We start from the raw sequence: 21,964 nt of genomic DNA, 5'->3' as shown, positions 1-21,964 counted from the left end.
GAGTGAATCAATTGCGTAATGTGTGCTCGGACGTTGGGTCGAATTGATTGACCGTTTGTCTGGTGCCCCATCCCCCCCCCCCCCCCCCCCCGCGGCAGGAGAAAGCCATGGGCAATCGTCCGAGCGAGATGATGGACAGGGAGAAGGCCTACATCCCCGAGCTTCAGATCAGCTTCATGGAGCACATCGCCATGCCTCTCTTTAAGTACGTATTACACTGGTCAACAAAAAATAAAAAATTCTGGCCTGGACTTTTGCAGCTGTTTTAGACTAATTTCAGGGTGCTGATTCCAAATCTGAGATCAGGGGGGGGGACAGTAGAAAAAAGAAGGGCGAGATACAAATGGAAAGGAAGCGAGTGACAGGCGGTAGGTGGAAAGATGTGGTGAGATGTTCAAGTTCGGAATGAGTAGACATAAGGGGACCAAAGTCTTCACATGAACTATTAGCGATGCAGGCAACTGAGCCCCGCGATGCTCCAGGTGTGGACACTTCATGCATCAGATTTGGCCGGTTGTTCGAGGGAGGGTAGTTCAACTGTGACCACGTTTGGCTGCAGCAGATCCAAGAGAATGTTGTTTTTTATTTTTCTCATCGTAGGCGTGACGGCGCGGGGCCAGCGTGCCGCACGTGTGCTCGCCAGTCTTTGATAACACTAGGTCAACAAACAAACAAATATTTTTTTCTGGCCTGGACTTTTTACAGCTGTTTTAGACTAATTTCAGGGTGCTGATTCCAAATCTGATCTCAGATTTGCTCTATCACATCTCAATTTTATGCTATCAGCATACTCTATTTTCATTGATTTTAACCGAAATTAACTCTGTCACTTATGATTGCAAGTTGTTGCGAGTCAGTGACTGCTTTAGTGTTAAAATATGGTGCTGTATTTTTAGGATAGTGTGTTTATAATATCATTTTATGTAGATATTCACATTTATTTAATATTTTTCTTCTGCAGTTAAAAAAAAATGAAATATTTGATATCTCAAGACAAAAACGGATGCCAAATTTGGAATCAGCACCCCAAAATTACATTAAAACCGTTGGAATACCTTATGCCAGAAAAAGTGTGTTGACCAGTGTTATCGTCCACAATCGAGGTTTTTTTTGGGGGGGTTAGATTGCGTAAATATGTTAAAATGTCGTTAAACCCGCCAACACCTGACACAGCCAATTAGTAAGGTTTGTCAGGCATCTGCTCCGATTTACTCCAAACGCGTAATTGTTCCTGCCTGTTGCCCACACCCAGAGGCACGGCAGAGCATTGGAAGACGAAGGGAATATTGTGTCACGCGTGGGTCTCTGTAAATAAACATCGCCTGTGGCTATGCTTGTTGTGCGGGGTTGACGGAGGAAAACGACTGTGATTCGATTGTTGTCCAGGTGCCAACAAGACAATCAGATTACAATTGGTGTAAATAAGCGTAGAGCAATACAAAACAAGTATAACCCGTAAAAACAAAGTTTTTCACTATAAATCCTTTATATGCTTTGCGGCAAAGGTCCTCTCGTCCTCTGGCTTGAGATAGCTGCCACCTATGGGTCAGATGATTGCATGGCAGCATTAAGCAATTGGTAATTAAATATAATATTTTTGTCCTAAAAAGTGTAACATTTTGGAAAAAATATTTCACGAACATTAATTGTCACGCACAACGAGTCTGTGTGGAAAATTTCAGCTCGATTGGATCACAGGAAGTGGGTTAAAAACGACCGAAAGATTTGCACGGTCGTAAGCATGCAAGCGAACTTAATATAAAGGATTTAAAAAGAGCAGGGATCACTAAAAAGAAAACGCTCCACAGAATATAATTGTAATTTCATAGACGTATCATAGTCTTCATCATCGGCCATGATCTGCATGAAAGCCTCCCCAAGGAAAATAACATTTCACCGGCTGGATGCAGGTAAAAGATAAGTGGGCTGATACAAAGCACGTTGGAAATCTTTTGATGCTCAAGTTTAAATAAGAGACCAACGAAGATCGTACAGTGCTGTTGGTGCGGTGGAGAATTCACACCATCTTCTGGGAGTGGTTCAGAACTACAGCTGGTAAGGGCAGATGAAAGGGACTGGAGAGCAATGTTGATGGGAGAGCGCGTGGAGGAGTGGAGAGCAAGGGTGATGGGACAAATTGTGGGGTTACCGTGTGAAGGTTTCAATTTCGTCGTTATTTCCCAACAATGGCAACAAAAAAGTGATTCCACATGGTAAGTTGTGCGAGTCGGAGAAAATTAGATAAATACCAAATGACCAACATTTTATTTTTCAAGTTATCGGTGGAAAATAGCTGAATTTGTTAACGCGAGTATCTTTGCGTGGGAAAACTGATGTGCCCAGGGCAAATTGGCGAAACGTGATGTGTGTTGTTTACCGCCTTCTTGACAGATGTCACTTTTTTTAAGCTTTCACGCTCCCCCTGGGTCTCGGCGTCACACAATTAACGTGCCACGGGAAACGCCACAACCATAGCCCCGCTTGATTAATGAAGCCACTTTTCCGTAATGATATCTATCCCATTCTATTGTTCTCAAGTTGCAAGTGCCGTGCGTTGCACTCGACGCTCACGCAAACCTCTCAATGCACCGCAGCTCGCTTGCTCAATTTTTTTTTCATTTTTCACCAAACGCACCATCCATCATGCCCCAACCCCAGCAGCGGGCGGTGACTACTACCACGCCCCCAGGGGGGGTCCCTCCATGTGTCACTTCACTTGGCAGCCTGAATTCTGGAATCGTAGCCGCACCAGGACCACCGGGGTGTTTGATCGCAGAAGCAGCCCAGAGGTCGATTTCCCAGGGGTATGTCCGGTACTCATTTACAACGCGAACTCGCCACCATTTACAACTGATTTTTGTTGTATGTTTAGTTTGTTGTCCTTCCCCCGCGCTTAAGATTTAGTACGGTTGGCTACGTACGGCGCGAAAGAAGTTCAACACACAGTACAAAGATCCCCCGTTCAGCCTCAACAGACTGTTGGGGCAGGTGCTGTTAGCGAGCACCTATGAAGGCCGACACGGCGCACGAGGAGGTGCGGTGGGCCAGCATCACGCCCGGCCGCCTTTGTCTCCCCGAGCGTCGACGTTTCCACAGACGTTGAAAGAGGAGCCGACCGCGTGGTGTGGTGTGTGTGGTGTGTATGTGTGGTGTGGTGTGTGTGGTGTGGTGTGTGTGGTGTGTGTGGTGTGGTGTGTGTGGTGTGTGTGCGGTAATGTAGCGGTTAGCGCACTACGCTACGAACCTGGCGACCCGGGTTCGATTCCCGCTCACGGCCAACACACAGTGACGATTATCTAAACTGGTTCTGGGCCTCCTCTAGGTCGACTCAGCCTCAAATTAGTACCTGGTGCGGTGTAAACATCGCCACTAGGGAGACAAAGGCGGCCGGGTGTGGTGTTGGCCACCCACCCCCTCGTGCGCCGTGTCGTCCTTTACAGGTGCTCGCTAACAGGACTTGCCCCAACAGTCTGTTAAGGCTACACGGGGGATCTTTGTCTTGTGGTGTGTGTCGCGGTTTTGCAGGCTGCTCAAGGACATGCTGCCGGGCGCCGCCGAGCTGTACGAGCGAGTGGCCGCCAACAAGGAGCACTGGATGCGCGTGTCGCACAAGTTCACGATCCGCGGGCTGCCCAGCGACAACTCGCTGGACTTCCTCGACGAGGACCTCGAAGGCATCTTCGACAGCGGCGCCGAGGACGCCGGCGAGCAGGCGTCGAGCAGCCCCGTGCCAAAGCGGAGCCACAACGGCGTGGCGGCGGCGGCGGCGGAGACTGCGACGGAGGAAGAGGAGGAGGAGCGGGAGGATGGGGAGGTGGTGCACGGGCCTCATGGCGGACCGCCGGGCAGCGTCAACGGCACGAGGGCCGGGGCCACCAGGGTCGAGGTGCCCCCGCATCACCACCACCAGACGGGCAGAGAAAGTTGAACGGAAGAAACAAGAAGAAGAGGAAAGAAGAAGCAAGTGTTACAACAGCAGCAACAGCAAAAGAGAGACATTGTTCTGTGTGGGTGATTTTTTTTTTTACATGTAAAAATATAAGGACATATAAAAAGGACAAATTACAAAGATATAATATATCACTATATTAATTCACAAAAAAATATAGCCCGGTTTCTCCCCCCCCCCCACCCTGCCCCACCACATTTTGTTCTCACTGCTGGAAAGGTGAAACGTCTTTCATGCTTGTTGTCATTGTTGTTTGGTCACGGTCGTGAATATCCCAGTGCTTTTCTTGCCATGCCTTTATATAGATTTTATCGAGTGTGTGTGTGTGGGGGGGATAAAATACGTTTGAAAAGGACACATTTTGTGAACGATGCACATATTTTTATTCATTTTATAAATTGCACACACGTCGCTACTCAAAACAAAATATTGTGAGCTAGAATTTGGGATTTGTCCTTTGTGCTGATATAATGCTTACATGTATTCGTGTACATGTCTTCGAACATTTTTAAACAAAGATTTTTGGGAAAACAATTCTCATTTAAAATATAAAAAAATATATAAAAAACACGAAAAACACTACCTATGCAATGTGATAATTTGTCAGTTGAGTGGCACCTAGGGACGACATCCAATAACACAGTAGGCATCCCTCGAAACACGTCATGGAATTATTGAAGGTGTTAATGAGATTTAATCACAATCAGAAGAATACGCGTGTAAATACGTGTGTGTGTGTGTGGGTGCGGTGTGTATTTGTGTAAATTATTGTGACAGGTCCGACCAATATTACATCTCCCCCGTATACAGGTTTCCCTCGCTGTACGCGGTAGTCGAAGATGCGTTCCAACATAAGGACATCACAAAACGAGACCCCACGAGGAGACGGCTCTCTGCCGAGTAGCGCGCACAGTACACACAGTACACACAGTACACACAGTACACACAGACATTACACACACACAGTACACACACAACGTTGTCCCACATCCGCACCGCATAGCAGAATATGATGGAATTCAAACTGCCAGAGTAGTCGCGAATTTTGGATATAAATAGGTTTGCCGCATATGCAGCGTGAAATCGCACAAACCGAACCCGCATAGAGGGAAGGTGAACCTGTACTACTTTAAAGACTGTGGAAAGCTGCGGCAATGTGATTCGCGCCCCAAACGAGCCGCGTTCAGCGACTCTTAGCCATGGCTGACATCGGTGGCGAGTGGTGTCTCAACCAATCCCTGGGCACGGGCCTTAAGTGCGTGTCTTGTACCACGCGTGAACATCAACACTGGGGAGACATGAGCAGCGGGCCATACCCCTGACCACACCACCCACATATGCACCATGCCTAATACAAGTACCTTGATAGGCACTTGCGAACAGCACTTGCCCCTACACTCTGTATGTTCATGCGGGTGAGCTTTGTATATACGTTACATTTACTATACAACAACAATGTGTATACTTCAAATTCAACGTGGATGGTAAAGCTCTGAAGAAATTCTGAATCTGCAATTATTGACATTAAATTACATTTTGATAATTTAAAACGAAAAACCAGACTTTCCATTAAGGGTTGACTTTTGAGCTGTTCAATTCTCTTCATGTAGCATTGTTTTTTGCTGAACGTTAATGTTTTAATTCAATCCGTTGAAGCCTAAAGTGGATTAACCTGGTCAGGAAGGGGGTCTTTGTTGAGGGAGGAGACTTGGTGAGCGAGTGGCCTTTGGTGAGGGGTGATGTACTGGACATCTGTGAACAAACTGGTTTATAACCCATCGGATTCCTCCAGTATATACATACATATTCTGATTCGAGAATACCCCTAGAGTCTGCGAGAGCGGGGGCGGAAGATGACTCATCGACTGACAACATGGTAACGACTGGACCGGAAACGACTACGAGTAATGAGAGCACAGCACAAGAGAACACCACAGCAACTGTCACAAGTTCCGCTGCAACAGCAGGCCACAAACAGATGCAGGTATGTGTCTGTGGTTGGAGGAAAGTTACATCACACCATGGGTTGAGGATCCACCAGGGGAAGAAGGGGTGTTTGGGTAAAGAGAGACAGAGGCCTCGCATTGATTACTTTCTGCGAAAGCGATCAAATCAGTCGAATGAAGCACAGCAACTGGACGCAAACCATAGTTTGCAGTGCATCAGTACCACTGTCATGGAGGACGTAAACTCAAGCACCGAAGTAACAACTGAGGTGGAACCAACAACAGGAGTGGAACTCACCCAGCCTCCGAGACCTGCAATCGAGAGGAGACTACCAGGGCACAGACCGTATGTGAAGTGGCCTGGCGCCAGTGACAAGAAGTTGTGGGAAACAGTGAATACTGACCTTACCTTGACCCTCGAGAAACTTCGAGGCACAGTGGAGAAGAAGTTGGAGAGGATGGGGGACATCATCTATGAGTACGGGGCAGAAAGCTTTGGAGTGCAAGAGGCAAAAGGCGGGAGAACGGTTCCAACCCCACCAGTTTCCAGGAGGCAACAAGAAATCAAGCGCCTCGTTCAAGAAAGGAGACAGCTTAAGAAACAGTGGAAGAAAGCCTCGGAAGTGGAAAAGGAGGGCATAGAGGCACTTCAGGCTGACATCAAAAACCGGTTGGCATCCCTCCGTAGAGCAGAGAACCTACGGAAGCGCAGAAGGAAGAAAGAACAAACTAGAACTCGATTCTATAAAGATCCCTTCAAGTTCCTTAAAAGTCTCTTCACGAAGGAAAAAAGTGGAGTTCTAAAAACAACAAAGAAAGACCTAGAAGAGCACCTGAGAACAACAAACTTTGACTCAAAGCGACATGAACATCTGGCCATCCCATCAGATATCCCACCCATTGAACCCCCGGAACATCATATTGAGACCAGCCCTCCGACATGGAAAGAGGTGGAAAACACAGTTCGAAGGGCAAGAACAGCATCAGCCCCGGGGCCAAATGGAGTCCCGTACAAAGTGTATAAGAACGCACCAGACGTCCTGAGGTTCCTCTGGAGGCTTATGAGAACAGCTTGGCAAAAGAAGATAATACCCAAAGTGTGGCGTAGGGCAGGCGGGGTCCTGATCCCTAAGGAGAAGGATGCAGTGAACATCAGCCAATTCCGCCCAATCTCCTTACTGAATGTCGAGGGTAAAATCTTCTTTAGGATCATTGCCCAGAGGATGGCCGAGTACCTGCAAAGGAATGCGTACGGCGATACATCTGTACAGAAGGCAGGAATATCAGGGTTCTCTGGCTGCTTGGAACATTCCAGCATGATCTGGCACCAGATCCAAATGGCCAAGGTGGAGAAAAGGGATCTCCATGTAGTCTTCCTCGACCTCGCCAATGCATTTGGCTCTGTGCCCCATGAACTCCTGTGGTCTGCCTTCAGATTTTTCCACATACCGGACACCATCACAACCCTGGTGAAGTCGTACTTTCAGGATCTGCAGTTCTGCTTCACCACCTCAGAGTTCACCACCTCATGGTAATGCCTGAATGTAGGTATAATGGCGGGATGTACCATTTCACCATTGGCATTCATAATGGCAATGGAGGTTATCATCAGATCCTCAAAATGGGTTGCTCGTGGACAGCGAGTCGACTCTGGTTTTCGCCTCCCTCCACTCAGAGCCTACATGGACGACATTACAACATTGACCACCACTGTCCCATGCACCAGGAGACTGCTCAGAAAACTCGAGGAGAACATCAGCTGGGCCCGTATGAAGATTAAACCATCCAAGTCACGCAGCATCTCGATTGTGAAGGGAGTACTCTGTGACCTGAAATTCTTCATCGGAGATGACCAAATCCCAACAGTGTCTGAGCAGCCGGTAAAAAGCCTTGGAAGGTGGTATGATGCAAGCCTGAAGGACAAAGACCAGGTGCAACAGCTGCGCAAAGACATCAGTAGTAGCCTACAGTCCATCGACAACACCCAGCTACCTGGAAAGTTAAAGGCCTGGTGTCTGCAGTTTGGTCTCCTACCCCGGGTGTTGTGGCCCCTAGCAGTGTATGAGGTTCCAATCTCAACAGTGGAGAAGATGGAAAGAGGAGCCACGAGCTACTTAAAGAAGTGGCTCGGAGTTCCACGATGCCTTACCACCATAGGCCTCTATGGAGATGGTGTCCTCAAGCTGCCCCTCACCAGTCTAACCGAGGAATTCAAGTGTGCAAAAACCAGGCTCCAGATGACACTGAATGAATCTCGAGACCCAGTGGTGAGCAACAACGCGCCGACCTTGGCAACTGGGCGCAAATGGAGGCCAGGAAAAGCAGTCCAGGAGGCAACAGCAGCCCTCAGACATGCTGACATTGTGGGTCATGTTCAGCAAGGGAGAGGAGGCCTTGGGCTAACTAGCCGTGCTGCTTGGAGTAAGGCCACTGCACCAGAGCGGCGGAAGATGGTAGTGCAGGAAGTACGCCATCAGGAGGAGGCTGCAAGGTGGGCCAAGGCAGTCTCTCTTGCCAAACAAGGACAGTGTACTCGATGGGACAGTGTGGAGAAGAGGAAGATCAGCTGGAAGGATCTGTGGGCCACGGAAGCGAGGCGGTTGAGCTTCTCCATCAGAGCAACATATGACATCCTTCCAACACCAGTTAATCTTCACCAATGGTATGGTGAAGATCCGGACTGTGCCCTCTGTTCCATGCCAGCCAACCTCAGGCACATTCTCACAGGGTGTAAAACAAGCCTCACCCAAGGACGCTACACTTGGCGTCACAACCAAGTCCTTAAAAACCTTGCGTCCGCCCTGGAGGACAAGCGAGCTGCCACCAACTCCCTACCACCCCCAGCAGCATCACACCCCTTACGGACGACCTTTGTCCGCGAAGGGGCTAAACCACCGAAGAGCGGCTCTACACCAATAGAGCGAGACCAGCTGCGCTTGGCCCGCGACTGGAAAATGCTAGCTGACATTGGCCGGCAACTTGTGTTTCCTCCGGAGATCGCAACCACCACCCTAAGACCTGACGTGGTGCTCTGGTCCCGTTCGCTCAAGAAGGTCTTCATCATTGAGCTCACAGTACCCTGGGAGGACTCAGTAGATGAGGCTTATGAGCGAAAACATCTGCGCTATGCCGATCTGGCTGCCGAAGCACGGCATCATGGCTGGAACACAGAAGTCCGACCAGTGGAGGTGGGCTGCAGAGGTTTTCTGGCAACATCTACAACCAGACTGCTTAGAGACCTGGGAATTAAGGGCCAGAGCCAGCGTTCGGCAATCAAAGCTGTATCGGAGGCAGCAGAAGGCAGCAGTCAGTGGCTCTGGATGAAGAGGAAAGACCCCAGCTGGGCCCCAAAGTGAGAGGGCCAGGAGGTATGCAGTCAACAATGCTTGACTCAGGGAGGAGGACGCCCCTGCCATGCATAGTCCCATTGGATGTTGGCTACCAACAACAAGGCAACTCCTATGACTAATTGGGAATGGGACGCAAGCGTAGGATTGATCACCCTGTCGCTGGCCGCCTTTGGGGAGGGTGTATAGTATGAAAGGCCGAAACACCCTAGGAACCAAAGGGTCACTACTGACGATGCGCTCCCCAAATTTCACCAGGCTCACTGTTCATGAACTCTTGGAAGTGCTTGCACAAAGGATAGTAACATCTCATCCTGTGTTCTTTGGAATCATACATATTCTGATTCTGAATTCCTCGGTGGGGACGGGGGTCCTCGGTGAGGGAGGGTCTCCTTGGATAGGGACGGATCCTCGGATGATGGAGGGGTCTTTGGTGAAGGAGGTTTCCTCAACGTGTTCACAAAGTGCCACTGCAGGCATTTATCCACTGAAATAAATAAAAATACGAAATTGACTCGTATTGCGCTGCTTTTACATCACGTTTTTAAATTCTGAGTTTCGGAATCGTTGGGCGTGATCTTGCGATTCTGTAACGCAGATGCGATCCGACACGTGCTTAGAGCTGTATATAAATATGGGCAAAATATTTTAAAAGTACATTTCACGTGGCCATGTGGAAGACGCAGTACTTTATTTCGTATTTTTTTTCCAAAACTCGAGTTCTGTGTAGATGACTGCTGCTTTACCTTTGATGTTTTCTTTACCTTCATGGACATTAAACTCTTGTTTATGGGATTTAATTTTGCTTTCAGAATGTAAGAATTGGCACCGGTGTTTGGCAGAATAGGCGTTAGCAATGTCGAGCGCGATGTGACATTTCTGCAGCAGCAATTGAAAAGGAAATGAGTTGGCGGAAAAAAAATCTACCTTAACCTGAGACATTGACAAGCATCTGACAGTTATTGCATCCAGAGGCATTGTACCATGCAGCGACATTTGTATTTGTGCATGTTCCCGTTCTACCTTGAGCCCAAAGCTTTCCTCTTAACGTCTCTGTACGTAAGAAATATGCTCAGAGTAAGTATGTTGCAATTATGATTGATTGCCCGACGATCTGGTTTTAGCTTGAGAATACAAATTTGTAAAACGAACAATAATAACCCATACAAATGTACTGCGTGCTGTTGTGGAGAATTATGACGTAATGCGTTATATAAGCAAACATCTGCTTGCCTCTCAACACAAAACAAACACCTTTTAGTCCATCAGACCATTGGATTTCTGAGCTAATGTTCAGCAGAATACATTTTACAAGTCGAACTCTGCTGATGAGTAACCAGAAGGTCAAAGCCAGGTCAAATTTGGCGTTTTTTTTTATCAAAAATGCTGCTGGATAATATTGGATCGAAAAGGCCAGCAGGCTATCAATCGATCAATCGATGTCTATTTTGTCACGCAGTAAGTCCCGTTTATCCATTTATCCAGCTAGTTTGCAGGGGAGATCCCCCGTGCACCACAACAATAACATTAACATCAACGCGATGTTAATGTGGCTATAAGGCTAATGCGACTAAAACGTATTTGTTTTAAATGTGCCAATATTGATCAGAGTGTCTGTTTTAACAAAAAATATTGATGTCGGAATTCCCTTCGTAACAGGTTGAAGAAGATGGCCTGTACTGACAAAAACCCGCAACGCAATTTCATACAATTCACAAAACTCCACCGAAAAGCGACGACTTTTGCTGCTGACGTGACAACTGCGTGCCCTTGGCAAAAAAAAAAACGAAAACTTTGAGATAAATGAATTTTCATCACGTGGCCAGACTCGGCACAGCTTCCATATCGCGCACCCGAAATGGAGAGTGCGACGTGATGCCTCCCCCACTCGTGTTGTTCCTGCCTTACTCACTGTGCGCGCTGTGGCACTGCTGCTGTACGTGATTAGAATGTTTAGTTGAAGAATTCCCCCGGATAGATGACAATTTTTTTTGGCATCGTACGTAAAAAACAAAAATCTGCAATAATCCGGAGAGTTGCGTCGTCGGCCCGAGTCAGCCCGTCGAGGTTTGGTGGCAACGCGAGCGACACTAACGGAAAAAGGTGTTGAGATAGCAACAACAAAAAACATGATAGGGACTCCCAGCATGCTTTGCATGTCAAGATGACATCTTGATGACAATGATGACGAAGATGCCTTGACATGAAACGCACGCTTGGGGTTCCTGCCTAAATACACACATGCGCATATATTATCAGAAATTTCAGCTTGCACGCATATGTATATATATATTCCCATCTGGCTGATGGCGTTTTCTCTGGCGCCCCGGGTAAGTCTTTAAATGTTCAGTCAACAGCAGCAGCAGAGACGATGGAAGTGGAGCCAGAACGATGCCTATTTTATTTCTCTCACCACTGCTCGTGCCATCGGGCGTGCATTGCAATGTCGCATTATGTAAGCCAGTCGATTGAGATCCGTAACACGAGGGGTGGAACGAATTCTGCTCTTCATATTTCGTGCGCGCTCTGTCGCTCTCTCGACAGAAGATGAGGCTTCATTATTTCACCGATGGCTACGGTCGTGATATGTACAGAATATTTAAATAGTGTACATAAATCAAAGCAGATGTATACCTTCGGTTTGTAGGATTACACACTTTTAATTGATAGTTTTAATTTTTTTGGACTTGTTTAAGAGTTAAAATTCCTACAGTGTTTGACACAACTTGCTGGGAGTATCTATATATATAATTTTTGGTGATTGGTATGCTTGTTCTTGATGCTTTGCGTTATATATTTTTTACTCGGTTTGAATTATTTCTCTATATGTACGGGGAGGGAAAAAAACAAGCTACGTTTGCACCTGCTCGTTAAGTTATGGTGATGGATCTGTACATAACTAAATACTGTATTAAAGTGTGGGGCCTTACACCGGATTTTGTCGAAAATCCTTTTGGCTCTTTTTCTCACTCTGTCGGTCCTCCTTTGCGCGCCGCAGCATTCCCTGTGAATAACAGCGCTCGCTGCGTTCAATGTTCTTTTTGCAAACCTTAACCTATTCCACGGGTCGCATTTATTCTCCCTTTCTCGCTGCCAGCGACACGATCGATCGTGATAATCTCCGCTCGGGCTTCGGGATCGCAGCTCTTGGCCTCGTAGCAGCGGCCTGGAGATTGGCATAAACATTTTTTTTTTAAAGCCAGCGTTGATTTATGCCGCTTCACGAACTGTCAAGGGTGCGAGCTCTCTGTAGATGAAATTTTACGGCGATATTCTCGCAATTAATAGATGAAGCGCTTAAAAGTCTTTGGGCTGATTGAGGCGGGTGTGCTCATGGCCGTATTGTCCACATTGACTTTGCTCCTACCCAGTAAATATCTTTGACAGCAATGCACGTTTAACTCACGTGCCGTGTTGTTTGGTCCCCGATTTATTGTTTGTAGCAGGGCTTAAGGTCAGCTGGGTCTGTCCGGGTCAGCGACTAGGATAAAAAAATATTTCCACACCCAGCAAACCTCATCCCGTAAACCTCTCGCTAAGGGCTGTGGCTCATGGGTTCCGCGCCTATTCCAGTCTACCAGTGGCTCGGAAAATATTTGGTGAGAAATTAAACCCTGGTTTGTAGTCTCTAGCCAACCTCGGCCCGTTGGCATAGTTACTCCGATGTTAATTCGAAACAGAGCATATATTTAAAAAAAATCATTGAAAATTGCCAAAAGGAAGAGGAAAACCAGAGAACACCATGCATACACAAGACAGCAAACACTCAGCTCTACACAGAACATTTCAGAAAATCCATTGTTGCGCTGCAATCTTCTGGCCACATCACAACCCAAGCCGACAGCACCTGGCAGTCTCCCAACGAGGTACTAACCAGAGTTTTACCCTGCTTCGCCACCGAGATCTGAAGAGATTGGGCGCATTCATGGAGAGATGGTTACGGTGCTACCAGCGGGTGGCCGCCGTGCGTGACAGGCCGCTGGGCCTTGGCTCAGCATCTGTGATCCTGAACCAAACGCGGGCAGTGGTTCTCAATCTTATATATATATGAAAGCGCCCCCCCCGCCCCCATCACGATAACTGGTCCTCATGCCCCCCCCCTTCCACCCACTCATGAACCCCCACACCCCCCACCGCCCCCTTCCCTAGCAACTAAAGCTGCATCACTCGAGATCAACTGCCCATGCCTCGAAGTCAACGCGGTGTTCGTGAGACATTTCGCGTCATGTTGTGTACGAGTGTGCCTTTTCGAGAGATCGTCCTGCACGGTATCCATGCCGCAGCCTTGCGCCCATCTGCCGCCCCTGAAAGGCGATCCATGGGTTGAGGACCCGCTGCCTTTGCGTCCTTAGCTCACAACGGTGTGATTAGGCCGTCGGTCGAGTGGACACACGGGGAGCGTGGCCGCATCATTAATCTGTGCATCAATATTCATTTGCCTGTCACCGCATAGCAGCTCTGCACCTGTGCAAGAGAGGCAGACGCCCCGAGTGTCGTGAGCCTGTTTATTTCACTTATGGACGCACGCTGGCATCATAAGAGCTTATTGAGGAGCAGCCTAATGTGTTATTCGCATTAGATATTCCGGCCAGAACTTAATTCACGGAAATCAACGTGAAATATAATTGCACAACGGGTCGTGTGTATGTCGTAGAGTGTTGAATGATGTAACATGAATCTGCACTCAATTTCCCAGCACGCATGAACAATTGCTTCTCTGTGTATATATGTTACACTCAAGTCGGTTAGTAACAGCTAAGTGCCCTGCTCTTATATGGTAGGCCGTTTTTTTTTTTTTGCCAAGGGAGACCAACATGTTTCGGGAAGCGCTGAATGCCTCGTGATGACAAATTAGTGTTTGGTGAGCATGAGCCTCGTGTTCGCTGCATGGTGTGGGGCTTACGTGGAGTCGTGACCCTTACCACTGATTCTCAATTAAACACGCGCGTGCGTGCGGCTCCCTTGGTCAAAAGCGTAGAGATGCTTTTATTTTGTTATGTAGGCTAGGCGTAGTCACAAACCGCACCTCTCCATAATAAAGGCTCAGTCATTTGTTATGTAGTCTATTCAGTCTCAAACCGCACCTTACCATAATAATGAAAAGTGAGCCGTTCCTGGCCCTACCCCCACCCCTCAACCATTATATATATACGGAGTGGTATCTCTTGTAATCTCTCATTTACTTGATACAGCTGTCGGGCTGTGACGGTTCCTCCTGAAGACGGAAGCTTGTGTTGCCTCCGAAACGTCGTGATTTTTATTTTTATTTTACTTTTATTAATTTTATTTTTTTTTACCTACGTGACTTTACCGAAAAAAACCTAAGAATATGAATACTTGCAGTCACGAAAGCTTCAAATCTATGCTTTTATTTTTTGGCTCTACTAGGGATTGGCAGTAAAAAATGTCACTAAAACTTGTATTGAAGAACAGAGTTTTACAGTTTTTTTTGCGACAAAATGTAACCGAGTCAATTATTGAGACTGGAGAGATTTTTTTTTTACATTTTCTCTCGCAATTGCTGCCTATATTTTGACACTCTATTCTCACTTGTGTAAATCTTGCCAAAAGATAAATGTATTCTCATAATTTGATTTCGGAAAGGGCACGGCTATCGTTCTCTCTCACACACTCCCCGCTTCGTAGCGATAATAAGTCCAGCTTCTCGTCAACCCACTGGCAGGTGAGGGTCTCCGCGCGTCACGTCGGGGGTTGTTTGACCATAATTCACCAAACCCGGTCAGAGTATGTGGCCTGCTGAAGGAGGGGGAGTCACATGACCGGTACCACTCTCACGCGGCACTGATGTTAGCCCTGGCAAAGGAACCAATGTAAGTGTAGGATACATTTAAGTGCAGTTACGGTACCGTAAAATAGCGACCCGCTGAGATGGGGGAATTTTTTTCATCCTTTGTGAAGCAGACTTTGAGGGAAGGCTTTGAAATGCAAATCGAAAAATTCAGGTGGAAATATATTGACATGAAAAAAAATCTAAAACGAGTTCAAGCATGGAGAGAGATAAAGAAAAAATCGAGATATACCCACCCACAATATCACCGTGAGAATTTCTCAACATAATTAAAACACATGCGAAATTCAAATAACACAAACCCAGCTTCATTTCTTGCATTTCCACCCGAGCCAATGTTTTCCCAAACAATAACAGCCACTGTAATAGAAAAAGCAATAACGCGTTTTCACCGGGACATGATCAACGGTGCAATGGGAACATCATCGATGACCGATCCATCACGTTTGACAGGCAGTCAATAGGCTCGCTGTCTCTTTTGCTTTCTTTGTGATGCTGAAGAAGTCCCAGTGCTCTCCAGCAAGCGTCTGCAACCCGTGCTCCAGCACGCTCAGATGTCAGTTTAACACGTAGACTTTCGCGAATAATATCCATAATAAAGGTTTTGTTTTAGGTTAGATCGCGTAAATATATAAGTCGTTAAACCCGCCACCACCAGACACAGCCAACTAGTAAGGGTTGTCACGTAAACAAAACATGCCAATTCGTTACTAGTACAGCACACCGGTGTGTTGGAGAGCCAAGCCACAACATTTACAATCTGAGTCCGACGTTTTGCCAGCAATTACAACTAGCTTCATCAGGCGACCGCCAGATTTGTGGAGAAGTCCATCTGTTTCGTTCCTTATATAGAGGCGTAGATCTCGAAGTAAAAAAAAACGTTCAGATGTGTCCACATCGTCCCAAGCCCTCACTGGAAGGTTTGAGACGAGGCATTTTTTTTCTCCTCTCACGAAGGTGCATGCAGATTAATGAAGATGCCCTACCTCCCAGAGACCACCCAATTCATCACGCGTGAACTCACAGAATTTAACTAACACAATGTACAGGGAGTCCGTAAATATATCAACCCATTATTAAAGAATTATAAATGATTAGACAGTAGTTTGAACTGTTAAGTTTGTTTTGATGATGCCAATATATTGCTCGTATGTAAGATGAATGTAAAATCTTGAATGACCTTCAAGAGTACATAACAGAAGCGTTGGGAAGCGAGATCATAGCTGCGATGTCGGTGAACATGTGGGATTCTCTCAATTATTGATACGATGTGTGTCGTCAACAGCATAGTGGCCTGTTTAACACGTCGGCTTTCACGACCAATATCATCCATAATAGAGGTGTTTTTAAGTTAGATCTCGTAAATATTTAAATGTGTCGTTAAAACCCGCCACCACCCGACACAGCCAACTAGTAAAGATTGTCACGTAAACAGAACGTGCCAATTCGTCACTAGTACAGCACTAGTGTGTAGTGTATAGTGTAGTGTGTAGTGTAGTGTATAGTGTAGTGTATAGTGTATAGTGTAGTGTATAGTGTAGTGTATAGTAATGTAGTGTATAGTAGTATAGTGTATAGTGTAGTGTATAGTAGTGTATAGTGTAGTGTATAGTAGTGTAGTGTATAGTAGTATAGTGTAGTGTATAGTGTAGTGTATAGTAGTGTATAGTGTAGTGTATAGTAGTGTAGTGTATAGTAGTATATTGTAGTGTATAGTGTAGTGTATAGTAGTGTATAGTGTAGTGTATAGTAGTGTAGTGTATAGTAGTATAGTGTAGTGCAGAGGTGGGACAAAGTCATTGTTATGCAAGTCCAAGTCGAGTCTGAAGTCATCAAATTCATGACTCGAGTCTGACTCGAGTCCAAGTCACATGACTCGAGTCCACATCTCAGAGGTGGGACAAAGTCATTGTTATGCAAGTCCAAGTCGAGTCTGAAGTCATCAAATTCATGACTCGAGTCTGACTCGAGTCCAAGTCACATGACTCGAGTCCACACCTCTGGTGTAGTGTATAGTGTAGTGTACTAGTACAGCACACCGGTGTGTTGGAGAGCCAAGCCACAACATTTACAATCTTGAGTACGACGTTTCCTCGTGGACGTTTAGGGTGCGATGACGCCTCGTACAAAAAACTAGGTGTGTTCACACGAGTCGGTGCGTGGCGCGTGTGTGTAAGCGTTAACCCCGGCTCATGCCGCCGTCAAATTGCGGTACCCTCACAAACGGTTGATACGTTTACACGATGTAACACAATTTCTGTTCCTGACTAGTAAGTGCTATTTCCTAATTGCTTATGCCTAAAAAGTATAGAAAATTGCTATTATTCCCCACAAACTTTGCTTTTGGGACCAGGACAATGATCTTTTTAAATGTACCTATTTTCAATGAGAAAACGGGCGAATTTGTGTATTTTCGTTCACATAAAGTCAGGAAAAAACAACATATGAATCAAAATGATCATGTATTTATACTAAAGTAATACAAAAATTACTACAAAAGATTTAGAAGTGAGTAGTTTTTCGTGATTTACGATTATACTGTAAATCACTTTCACGAATCAGCCCCCAAATGTAGTCTCCCATCATGTTCTCGTTTTATTGTCCTTGGTAGCGGCGTTCAAAGTGCTCGCCTTGCTCCTCCGAGTACGCTCCCATGTTCTCCTTTAATTTATCAAGATGAGTATCAAGGATATGGACTTTGTGGGACATCCTACAACCCATTGTGCCGTAGTTTTTCACCAGTCTCAATCAGCTCCACATAGTTTTCGACATTGTAATTGCCCAGGAAGCCACGAACCACTGCGACAAAGCTGTTCCAAGCCGCTATCTCCTTACTAGTGAGCTTCTTGAGGAATGCATTGCACTCCAGGATCTTCTTTATCGGTGGTCTGATGAAGACACCGGCTTTGACCTTTGCCTCAGAGAGCTTAGGGAAGAAGTTTTGAAGGTACTTGAAGGCTGCCGACTCCTTATCTACAGCTCTGACAAATTGTTTCATGAGGCCCAATTTGATGTGCAGTGATAGCATCAGCACCTTCTGGGGGTCCACCAGTGGCTCCCACTTTACGTTGTTCCTCCCCACAGAGAACTCGGTCCGCTGTGGCCAGTCCCGCCTGTGGTAGTGCGCCTTGGTGTCCCTGCTGTCCCAAAGGCAAAAATATCAGGGAAACTTGGTAAAACCGCCGGAATGCCACCATTTTGAAGTCTCCGATGACCTCCCAGGCGTACTCATCATACATCAAGGCGTCCAGCAAGGTCTTGATGCTGTTGTTATCATCTTTGTGGTGCACTTAGTGAGTTGGAACTAACGAGTGAATACCAGTATTTTCTTACCCGATAATTTGGGTAGAGCAGCGGTACAACTGCACGCTGAGCCTCACAATATTGCACCGTGCCGGCCTTTAATGGGCGCTCACCCGGCTGTACTCAACAATCTGTGGATTTTTTTTCTCCCCGGTTCATATACACTTTGTTGTGTTCTCTCTGGTGTACTTGGATGGCGGTGTGAGTCGCGTGGGAAGGTCCCTCGCTGGCCCTCTAGCTCAAGCAGGCGGCGGATGGCAGACCTCACGGTGAAGGCCGAGGCCGTGTTGGTGGCCCATGGCACTTCCCGCCACTGTCATCACGCGCGAGCCGCAGTGACAGATGCCCATCACCGCCCTCCTCTTCGTCTTGGTCCTGCCGCGGAAGGAGCAAGTGTACTGGGCGTGCTGGCCGATCTCGCTTTTCTTCACCATCTTATCGAGGGACGCGCCGTGACCGCGTGCCATACTCAGTGCCGGATTAAGCTAGTGCGGGGCCTGTAGCATTTGTTATGAAGAGGCCCTAAATAAAAAAAAAACACAAATATTAAAACACACATTTTTTACTTGCATTGTAAAGTAATTGCATTTTATCATTTGCTATACGGCCAGATGATACGACAAATCGCTAACCTTAAACACCCAGTCGTTCATAAAAGTTGAAGGCGGTATAGTACTATAGTAATAGAGCAAGTGCAGAATCACTGAACTGGAATTGATCGCTTGAAGGCATTTAGCGCGGGGCCCTTGAAAGTGCGGGGCCCGCAGCTACACATGTAGCTACTTTTGCTACTACGATAATGCAGCACTGGCCACATTTGCCCACAATGCCAACCTCCTGTCGTGCACTTTGCCATGGCGGGCGGCTGCGGCGGAAAGAAGCGCGCCTCAACAGTCTGTTAGAGGCGGTGTGCGGTGGTGATGGGCAATGCAGACTTTAGTATTTGGGCCACGTGGAGCGAGCGGTTCCCTCCCTCACCTCCAAGTGGAGCGCAAGCTCGAGATCGCGCTTGTGCACTCATCATGACCCCACGCGTCGGCCCGAAAGCAGTGATTCTTCATTGCAAGGCTCCTGCGAGCCACTGGCGGCCCACCTGGTGGCCTTTAGTGCGACCCCTGACGTGGGGATGGTCAACAAATTTAACACAAAAAGCAGTTCTAAAGAAATGAGTTTTTAATTTAGATGATGACTTAAAAGTAAATAGTTCCCAGTGGCTTCCAAATCTCGGAAATAAGAGCGTTCCAGACGGCCGCAGAAGCACATCTGTTCGATGGCCAGCCAGAAGCAGCCGCTGCTGCGAGGATGACCGGAGTTCGCGTGATGGTTTATGCTCCTCGTCGAGATCAGCAAGTTATTGTGGTTCATTCGTGGCAAACACTTTGTGTGTGTGTGATGAGTGCGACCTTACAATGGATTCGTTCGGCATATGGAAGCCAATGCAGGCTTTCGTTCGCTTGTAAGAGAGAGAAAGAAGGTATAGTTGGAGCGGTTGGTTTGCAGGGGGTTCGTGACATGTGCTACGATATCCGCGTTTGCTTCGCGGTTACGATGGCCATCAGTTGGCGAGGAATATCTGAACTGGTCCGCCGTGCCCACCACAGCAACAACACGCACACTGGGCCAGCATGAAGTATGATCAAATGACCCCCGTGATCAACACAGCATTGGGAGGCCTTCCTCCAGTAGTGGAATTGAGAACGGGCTAAAGCTTTCGTGACTGCAGAGATTCATCTTCTTGGTTCTTTCGGTAAAGTCACGTAGAATGGAAACAATAAATAATAAAAATAAAACATAATACAATTATTCTCACGACGTTTCAAGGCGCGCTCCCCCCCTCCACCCCAGCTTAAATAGACGCTCCAAGCCTGGGGTGTGTCATTCAGACTCTGTCTTCTCGACAGACCTGTTCTCCACCTGAGGACGGCTACATGCATAGTGGCCGAAACGTCGTGAGAATTATTTTATTATGTTTAATTTTTATTATTTTATTATTTCCATTCTACGTGACTTTACCGAAAGAATCAAGAAGATGAGAACGGGCTGTCAAGTATTTATTCTTATTGTCATTGTGATTAACTTTCCTAAGGTTTTAAAACAATTTGCGGCATTTAATTTGGGTGTCACGCACCCATAGAACAACAATGTCGCAGATCCAACGTACGCACGAGCCAAAGGGGCTGTGCTGCCTTGAAAGATTGGTAATAGAACGGAGGGCGGAGCGGTGTCGCGCCTGGAATGATTATCCCGCTTCTGCAGCACGTTCAGACGAGAGCACTTGTACGCACACAGCGAAGCAATCGCCGCGGAAAATAAGAGTCACCCAGAAATATGACCACCAGCTGTGGCCGCAAGCCGCAAAGCCCTCTCGAAGCCTCAGAGGACTCGGTTTTTTGCATTAATTTTTGTCGGTGCGTAGTAGGCCCAGAGGGAGTTGAGAGACACGGCTTGGCAAAGCCCTTTCATTTGCATGTTACAGCCAAGCGCGCGCGTGTGTGTGTGTGAGACACTCATTTAAACTGTTTGTGTTAACATGAAGTCGGACACCGGTCTAACTCTCCCATGTGTTTTCGGGTCGTGCCGTTTCGCCGTTCGGCACGATGTCCGACGTTTCGCTCCACGCGCTTGGCGGGAGCTTCTTCGGTAATTCACAAGTTTCGGGAAGTACGGCACGAAAACCCTTGCGGAGAGCCTACACAGGAGATTTGCGAAAATCTATGCAGTGTTCACACACCGTTCAAACTGAAGACCACACATTTATATACAGCATCTACTTGTCATTATACTTGTTTACCCAGGAGAGCCTCACTGCGTCTCAGGACCCATTTTCAGGAAGGTCCTGCCAGGTTTTCGCAGTAGGGAGCAACGTTGCTGTGTACACTTCAAATTTAGTAATTTGCAACGGTTCTCTCAGCATTGAGATGTTTGGCCAATTCCAGTTGTTATCGTATGTATTGTTGTTGTTAGCCCTATGGGATGATTACCGGAGAACCAGGAGGAAAACCCATGAGAAGAACAGACACTCCCCACAGAAAGGCGCCCTGAATCAGGACTCGAACCCAGGTCCTTTTTCGACAAGGCACACAAGCGTTACTACTGTGACATTTGCCATCTCACGTTTATGAGTCCAGTCCTAGCAAACCCACCCACCGTGCAGCTTTTCATAATTACCAACCATCAGGTAGGTGCGGTGTGCAAGGGACTTAATTCGCAAACGAGTAACACATTTTGGTAATCACGAAACGGTGGATGGGGGAGGAGGGTCACGCGGACTGGAGCTGATGAATAGTGCACAAGAAGAGTCAGATGTGTTGATTCACTGATACAATATCGATTCGATGCTCACGATACACGCATAGAGTCATGCATGGAAGAATCGATGTTTTGCAATACGTCTGCGCTGAATGTAATTGGTCCATATGACCCATTGCAGTCACAAGTGGCTATTACATTTACCATAATATTAAACATAGCATTGATTCCTGAGTCTAATCATTACCCTGAATCGCAACAATCCATCAAATTACGAAATCATTACACCGCACGTACCTATGATCTTGAACCATTCCATATAAAATACGTACAGTAAATTGGAATTCCATAAGTACCAAAC

At 46.9% G+C, this 21,964-nt stretch overlaps 1 protein-coding gene across 1 annotated transcript in view; it reads left to right on the top strand.

Moving 5' to 3' along the window:
• PDE2A (phosphodiesterase 2A) overlaps nucleotides 1–12,171 on the top strand; it is a 233,275-nt gene extending 221,104 nt beyond the window's left edge. Inside the window, exons 30-31 of the mRNA XM_061552360.1 lie at nucleotides 99–205; nucleotides 3,526–12,171. Coding sequence (XP_061408344.1) covers nucleotides 99–205; nucleotides 3,526–3,928 — 510 coding nt within the window. The 3' untranslated portion in view covers nucleotides 3,929–12,171. The remainder of the gene's footprint in view (nucleotides 1–98; nucleotides 206–3,525) is intronic.
• The last annotated feature ends 9,793 nt before the right edge of the window (nucleotides 12,172–21,964 follow it).

This window comes from Lethenteron reissneri, chromosome 16 (assembly GCF_015708825.2).
Source record: "Lethenteron reissneri isolate LAM-NWPU_2019-01 chromosome 16, ASM1570882v1, whole genome shotgun sequence".
Lineage (NCBI taxonomy): Eukaryota > Metazoa > Chordata > Hyperoartia > Petromyzontiformes > Petromyzontidae > Lethenteron > Lethenteron reissneri.
This window is presented reverse-complemented; position numbering and strand designations above follow the sequence as displayed.